This window comes from Temnothorax curvispinosus, unplaced genomic scaffold (genome assembly GCF_003070985.1).
Source record: "Temnothorax curvispinosus isolate PA1 unplaced genomic scaffold, ASM307098v1 QBEX01004148.1, whole genome shotgun sequence".
Classification (NCBI taxonomy): domain Eukaryota; kingdom Metazoa; phylum Arthropoda; class Insecta; order Hymenoptera; family Formicidae; genus Temnothorax; species Temnothorax curvispinosus.
Genome location: NW_020213928.1, coordinates 1 through 7,560, shown reverse-complemented (window position 1 = coordinate 7,560; position 7,560 = coordinate 1). Strand labels below are relative to the sequence as shown.

Sequence of the window (7,560 nt, the reverse complement as noted above, 5' to 3'; positions counted from 1 at the left end):
GCGATCGTAAGCGATTGGCCAAATGCCATCTCTAACGACTTATGACTTAGGATTAGGTTATGACTGACCGATCAGAGGACGATATGTATCTGCCATATGGTCGAGGTTTGAATCGTTTGGGAATTGGGAGGCATTTCAAGTCGAGAGGCTGTCGATAAGAACAATACGCTTACATCTGTTTTGTAATTGTGGGCGTAAGTAAAGCAGAGAAAAACGTGACATAAAAGGCTATATTGTACAATAGTCTTTTACGACACGTTTTTCTCTGTAGGTGAACAGGCCCAGAAACGATGATGGGAGAGCTTGAGGACTATGTGGTCCCGTCAACGTAAAAAATATTACGAGCAAGGACGGTCAGGGAGTCAGGTGCCAGCCAGGATTCCCAGGAGTTTCAATATTATGGCGAAATGTCATTCCTCGTCCGACATTATGCCCCACGGCGGTAAGTACAGTATATTTTCTCTCATTGTGTTTTTCAGGCTACGTACAATATCCTGAATATTCATTATGTCTTTAGAACAAAATCAAACATGAAGCGACCTTCGTCATCGAATCCTACTTCCAAATCTATTGGACTCCAGCCGATAGTCATTTGATATACCGTCAAGTCAATCTATGACAGAGGATTGTGACACGAATTGTAATACAGACATCACAGACTTGCTTGAAAGTATGTCAAGCGGTAAGTATTTTGGATAAAGATGTTTTCGTTAGCGGTATACTTTTCAATGTTCTTAATCATTCTTTACTCATTTTTTAACAGATGATAGCTGCTTCATATCAGTGCCAGTACTGTCACCATCACCAGCAATTAGCGAATGAAATTCCTAGTTCTGACACTGATGATTGTGTTCCTTTTACTCGTACAGCAAAAGACATACTTGAGAAAGAAGCATACCTTCTGGCAACATAACTTTGCAACAGAAGTTGAAACGGAAAATTAACATTGAGAAAAAAGTTCCAGAGCCAGATCAGTTGTCCAAGAAAAAGAAGACTGAATTAGATAATTTCTTGAATTCAAGTACTAGTACTACTAGTACTACATCAATGGAAAAAATAGCCTCGCGTGTTGAAGATTTCATTAAACACAAATCTGCTACACAAGTTTCCTTTAATCCTATTGATAAAGAAGCATCAGCCGTGTCGGAATGCATTTCTGTCGCTTTAAAGAAAGTTAAGTCAGTGAGAAACAGTTGCCTTGTATGATAAAAATTTAGGACGTAATTAACGTTTTTTGTAATAAGCAGTGATTAGATTGTTTTTTTGTCAACATTATGATATAAAATAATATCCGTCCTTTTAAGTGCTTTTTTTTTATTTCAAATGATAATTTTTTTGTTCTCTGCACATATAAATGTGATATATGTGATTAAATGTTTATTATTAAGTAATATTCAAAAGTACATAAGATTTTTGTGCCAAAGATTTATTTTCTTTAATATGTATTTGTGTACGAGTTTTTATTTAGCACAAACAATGTGATACTAGTATATCATTATATTTTTATTTTCTAAGAAATATAGTACTGATATTTTTAGATTTTATAGCCGAAAGGCGGAGAGAGAGAAATACATGTTTTGTATGTTATTTATTGTTTTTTATTTTACACCTTTATTTAAAAATCATTACAATAACAAACTGTTAACAAATGCAAGTGAAAAATATTAGTAACTCAATTTCAAATCCGGGATGTTGATGATTTAAAGAATGTAACCATGTATTGCGGATTACAAAATTCTTTATTCGTACACGTAAATTTCTTGCGACCGTTACAATGTGTCTCTACTCAGATTCTGATTCTCTACGAGAACGTGCGGTAGGACCGGAAACTAGTAACTAGTAACTAACGCTCATCGCGCCGTCGGTGTCGCTCTAACTAACTATTACCGAGAAATATCTAATTCGGAACGCTTGAATATTAACTCCCGTAACATACCGCGCGCCTTGATAGGCTTGGACTATCAAAACATAAACTAAAATAAGATAACTTGTATTATTCATTAGTGATTCGTGAAAATATAAAATCCTACTCGAAACTCGCAAAACAAAATAACTTACAGCTAATTTTACAATCTTCGTAAATACTATACAGCTTGATTTTAACAATCTTCTTCAGAATGATACAATGTTCAGTCTGTCGTGTTGTCCAAATCTTCTTCTAATGGCAGTATTGCCAATTTAGCTGCTGGGCGTTTGAAAGATTTTGTTGATGTCTTAATAACAGCCGTGCGCACCACTCCATCAGCCCCTGGGCATGTTTCTTGGACTCGCCCAAGAACCCACTTCAATGGCGGTAAACCATCCTCTCGACAAATGACCAGTTGACCAACCTTGAGCGCTGGGCCACGATTCGAACACCACTTTGTTCGATTTTGAAGCTGGAGTAAGTACTCATTGGACCATCGTCTCCAGAAATGCTGCCTCATTTGCTCCAGATGCTGCCAACGTGATAGGCGGTTAACTTTTAATTGAGTTACATCAGGCTCTGGATAAGACGTTATTGTGTCGCCTATGAGAAAATGCCCCGCTGAAACATAACTAAGATCATTAGGGTCAGACGATACAGTTATCAGAGGTCTCGAATTAAAAATTGCTTCTATCTGTATCACGAGAGTAGATGCTTCCTCGAATGTCAATTTCGTATCGGCTGCTACTTTGTAGAAATGTCTCTTGAATGCCTTTACAGTTGCCTCCCACAGTCCGCCGAAATGAGGAGCCCGAGGTGGAATAAAGTGCCACTTAATTTGGTCTGAAGCAGCGACTTCTGTGATCTTATGCTGGTGCTCTTCTTTGGTGAATATGTCTCTAAGTTCTTCCAATTCGCGGTTTGCTCCAACGAAATTGGTGCCGTTATCAGAGAATACATCTGAAGGTTTGCCTCTTCTCGCAATGAATCTTTTGAAGGCGCTTAAGAAGGCGTCGGTGGTCATGCTTGACACCACCTCCAAGTGAACAGCTTTTGTAGCCATACACACAAATACGGCCACATACGCCTTGACGCTTTTGGCATTTTTTCGCGAACCCTCACGAACATATATTGGTCCGCAAAAATCTACACCAGTATGACTGAATGGTCTTGACTGTATTACACGATGAGTAGGTAGATCTCCCATCAATTGTTCCGAAAATTTCGGCTTAGCCTTAAAGCATCTTATACATCTCCGAAGAACTCTTCTGATGGTACCGCGCGCCTTGGGGGAACAATACCTGAGTCGCATCGCAGCTAAAGTGGCTTCCGGACCAGCATGCATGTGTTTTCGATGTTCGTGCTCGATGATGAGCTCCGTGATTTTTGAACGCTGGGGCAATAACCAAGGATGCTTGACGTCCGACCGTAAGTTCGCGTGTTGTAGTCTGCCACCTACTCGAATTAAGTTTTCTTCGTCGATAAAAGGCGTCAAATGCTTTAGGCTGCTTTGATTGGATACAGTTCCTTGCCTCGTTAAATCTTGTATGTCCTTGGAAAACGTTATTGCCTGCTCTCTGCGTATTAGACATTTAGTTGCTTCTTCCAACTCGTCGACTGTCAATGGTCCGTAATGTTTTTGCCGTTTGCAATTATGAACAAATCGTAAACATGTGGCTGCTATCCGTATAAGCTTAGTGAACGTAGAAAATTTGTAGAATGGACTGGTTTCCTGACAGCTAGCTACTGTAACTACTCTTGCTCTGTCGTTTTTCGCAAGCTGACTTTCATCGTATTCCGTCACTTTTTGCTGGCTTTCCGGCAGGTCATTACACCGTAACCATTGCGGTCCTTCCCACCAGAGTTGCGAATGCATTAATTCCTTGGCGCTGATGCCACGTGAAATCAAATCTGCCGGGTTCTCTTTACTTCCGACATGTCTCCAATTATCAACAGCTGTTCTTTCTTGAATACTGCCTACTCTGTGAGCCACGAAGACTGGTAGCTTCTTGTTGCTGGCCTGAATCCAATACAGCACTATTTTTGCGTCTGTCCAGTAAAATTTCTCCTCGATTTTCCCTTTCAGGGCGTTTGCAACCTTTTCCATAAGCTCAGATAATAACTCGGCACCTTGAAGTTCCAGTCTTGGTGTGGACAGTACTTTAAGGGGTGCAACTCTAGATTTGGCACATATTAAATGTACTTCCGCTACTCCGTCCGTTCCGATGCTGCGCATGTATACACAAGCACCATAAGCGTGTTCACTTGCGTCACAGAATCCGTGGATTTCTTTACGAACGCCTTGTCCACTCTGAACGATCTTCCGTGGTATGCTGATTTTCTCTAGGTCCTGTAGCTCGTGGATGTAGGTAGACCACTCCGTACGAATCTGCCTGGGTAACGTTTCGTTCCAGTCGATTTTCATCTTCCAAAGACGCTGCATCAATATCTTTGCAGTAATTATAACTGGACCCAACAATCCTAATGGGTCGAATATTTGTGCGATTTGCGATAGGATGGATCTCTTCGTGTGTGATTGTGTAGCAGACGCTTTAATTGATATTCTGTATAGAAAAACATCCTTGCTTGGATTCCAGACGACACCTAATGTTTTAGCAGCTCCATCCTTATCTAACTCTAGTAAGTAATCCTTTGATGACGATTGTGATATCTCTTTTAGAACGCCGCTGCTGTTGGATGCCCATTTGCAAATTCTGAAACCTCCTTCAGCAAGTAAGGCCGTTACTTGCCTATGAATCTTCAATACTTCTTCTTCGTCGTCTTCTCCGTAAACAAAATCGTCCATGTAAAAGCCTTTGAGTACTGCTATAGCTCCCTTAGGATATTTATCCATTTTGGATTTTGCCAACTGCTCCAAGGATTCGGTAGCTATGGCTGATGCTGAGGCTGTCCCATAAGTTAAAGTAAGTAACTCGCCAATCTTGATATTATGCGATGGATCTTCCCTCCACACTACTCTATGCAATGACGTTTGAGTTGGGTCAAGCCGTATTTGACGATACATCTTTTCTATGTCACCCGTCAATGCACATGCAGGAATTCGAAAACGTATCAAAATTACAGTGACGTCAGGTTGCACGACAGGTCCTACCATGAGAGTCTGGTTCAATGAAACCCCGCTTGTAGTTGGACTCGACGCGTTGAAAACAACTCTCAGTCTCGTGGTAGTACTGCTTCCTTTAATAACATAATGATGTGGTAGGTATACGCATGGCCATTCATCACTTACGGGTTCTTGAAGCTCTCGCATATGTCCCAACCTCTGGTACTCCCGCATGAATTCTACATATTCCCTTGTGAATTGTGGTTGTCGTTTGAGTCTCCTCTCCAAGCTGTACAGTTGTTGCACCGCAATCTCTTTGGATTCACCCAAATTCTTCAATACATCCATCTTGATCGGCAATGTTACCACAAATCTGCCTTCACTGTCTCTCTTGTGGGTTTGCATGAAGTGATTCTCGAATGCACGCTCCTCCGGGGTTCGCGTTGCTATCCTTTCACAGCTTTCAAGTTGCCAAAATTTCATAAGACTTGCGTTCAATTGATCGTTCATACTCATGTTGCATACTGTAGACTTCATGTATTGATCTCCTGTTATGCAGTTTCCTGAGGCAATCCAACCAAGAACTGTTTTTTGCCAAGTTGGCTGATTTTCAGTTACCTTTATTCTGCCGATACATAATAAATCGAAAAATATCTCCGCTCCTATCAGCAAATCTATCTTCGAGGTTTGGTTGAATTGTGGATCAGCTAATGTAATTCCGCGTGGTATTCTTATGTCACTCTTGCTTATTTCATTGATAGGAAGTCGCTGCGTAATCGTGTCCACCACCAGACAATCTAACTGCTTCCTATAACCCGTGGTTCTGGATTGTATGATAATCTTCACTAGACTTCTGGTTGATACGGCTTGTCCTCCCAATTCACAAATCGGCATGTTAGTGGATTGACGTTTGACTCCAAGTTCCGTGCAACAATCTTCCGTGATGAAGCAAGATTGAGATCCGCTGTCAAGAAGTGCACGAATTGATTTCGTTTCTCCTTTGGTATTTGGCACATTTACCAGTGCAGTTGCCAATAAAACTTGTCCTTGATTTATGGCTGCGTGATTTACCGTTGCGGGACTCGTGCTCTCTTTATTCTCAGATTTCTCCGTTTTAGGCTCAGAATCCGAATTATTTTTTGAAGCTTGCTCAAAATGCAGTAGTGTATTATGACGCTTACTGCACTTACGACATGTTCCTGCTAGACACTCCTTGGCTTGATGTGACGCGCATTTCAAGCAATTTAAACATAATTTACGTGTCCTTGCTTCCTTCACTCTTTGATCTATGTTTAGTGCCAAAAACTCCTTGCACTTGTATATAGCATGATTCTCTTGTTGACAGAATGCGCATGTATTTTTAGTGGTCGCCACATTAGCTGTCGTACTTTTATTATGAAGCGTCTTTTCTTAAGAACTTGTTGATTTCGGCGAACGGGCTGTTGCTTCTAATGCTCTACAACGTTGATTTAAAAAATTAATTAATTCTTCAAATGATGGTATCCTACCTCGTACTACCGTAGTTTCCCATTCCCGATATGTCGATTGATCCAATCTGCTGGTCACCAAATGTATCATTAAGTCGTCCCAATTATTTGTAGGTCTTTTGAGAGCTTTGAGAGCGCGGATATGCTTTAGTACAGTGTCTAATAATTTTCGTAAAATTACGTGATTATCCTTGATCATGGCAGGTAACTCAAACAGTGCTTTCACATGTCTCCCGATAATCAATCCTGGATCGTCGTATCTCTCCATCAACATTGTCCATGCTTCTCTGTAATTCTCCGCCGATGCCTCTAAAGAACTCACTACATCGTGCGCTTCTCCTTTAAGTGACGACATCAAATACTGCATTTTCTGCACGTCAGGCAACACGGCATTCTGCTCTATCATGCTAATAAACATATTACTAAATAAATGCCATTCCTCATATTCTCCAGAGAATGTTGGTAAATCCACGCGAGGTAATTTTAGGTGATCGCTTACCGAGGATCCTCCAATGGTAAATGGGGTCGCTTCTCTTACCTGGCGATCCTGCGTATGCGGTGAGCGAGTTGCCACTAGCCTTTCTTTCTCCTCTATTAACGATTCTAAGGCAGCTGATATTGTGAAATACCTATTTTCGAAGGCTGTCCTTTCCTCCAATTGATTCTCACTAACCTGTTCTGCATCTTCGGCAGCCTCGATTTTGGCTTGTACTTCGTTGAACTCGTCCCATGTGCTATTGAATTTCTGTAATCGAGTACGCAACTCAATCACGGATGTGCTTCGACAGTCGTCACCGTCTAAGAACGTCTGAACCCTCGTGCATTGCGATTTTATCGTCGCACGTCGTTGTATTAAGGCTCGTTGATTAACGTCGGTTGCGAGTGACATGTTGTATCACTATGTACCTCAATCTTCGTTGTTAAATACGTCTCGCTTCCCCGAAACTAATGACGCAAATGTATCTCACGACACTACTTCGGTATGGCGCTCGAATGTTCTCGGTGCTTCTCGACTTAGGTTAGAACGTCCGCTTTTCACGTTTCGCTCTTCAAATGCGTTTCTCGTATGTCCAGCCGTCCGTGGCTGGATCCGGCTCGAAGGA

At 41.3% G+C, this 7,560-nt stretch overlaps 1 protein-coding gene across 1 annotated transcript; it reads right to left on the bottom strand.

The window, feature by feature from the left end:
- Window positions 1-2,129: 2,129 nt before the first annotated feature.
- Window positions 2,130-7,346, bottom strand: LOC112453217. Its single transcript, XM_025013829.1, has 2 exons — window positions 6,479-7,346; window positions 2,130-6,304 (listed from the first exon to the last, which is right to left on the bottom strand). Exons 1-2 carry the CDS (start codon window positions 7,344-7,346, stop codon window positions 2,130-2,132), a joined length of 5,043 nt encoding a protein of 1,680 aa, XP_024869597.1.
- Window positions 7,347-7,560: the final 214 nt, after the last annotated feature.

Bases quoted from the DNA above. Each gene is read 5' to 3' on its own strand.
- LOC112453217 (XM_025013829.1), bottom strand. From the start codon at position 7,346: ATGTCACTCGCAACCGACGTTAATCAACGAGCCTTAATACAACGACGT. The intron at 6,305-6,478 runs GTAGGATACCAT...TCTGTCAACAAG, and splicing joins GGAAACTACGGTAGTACGAG to AGAATCATGCTATATACAAG.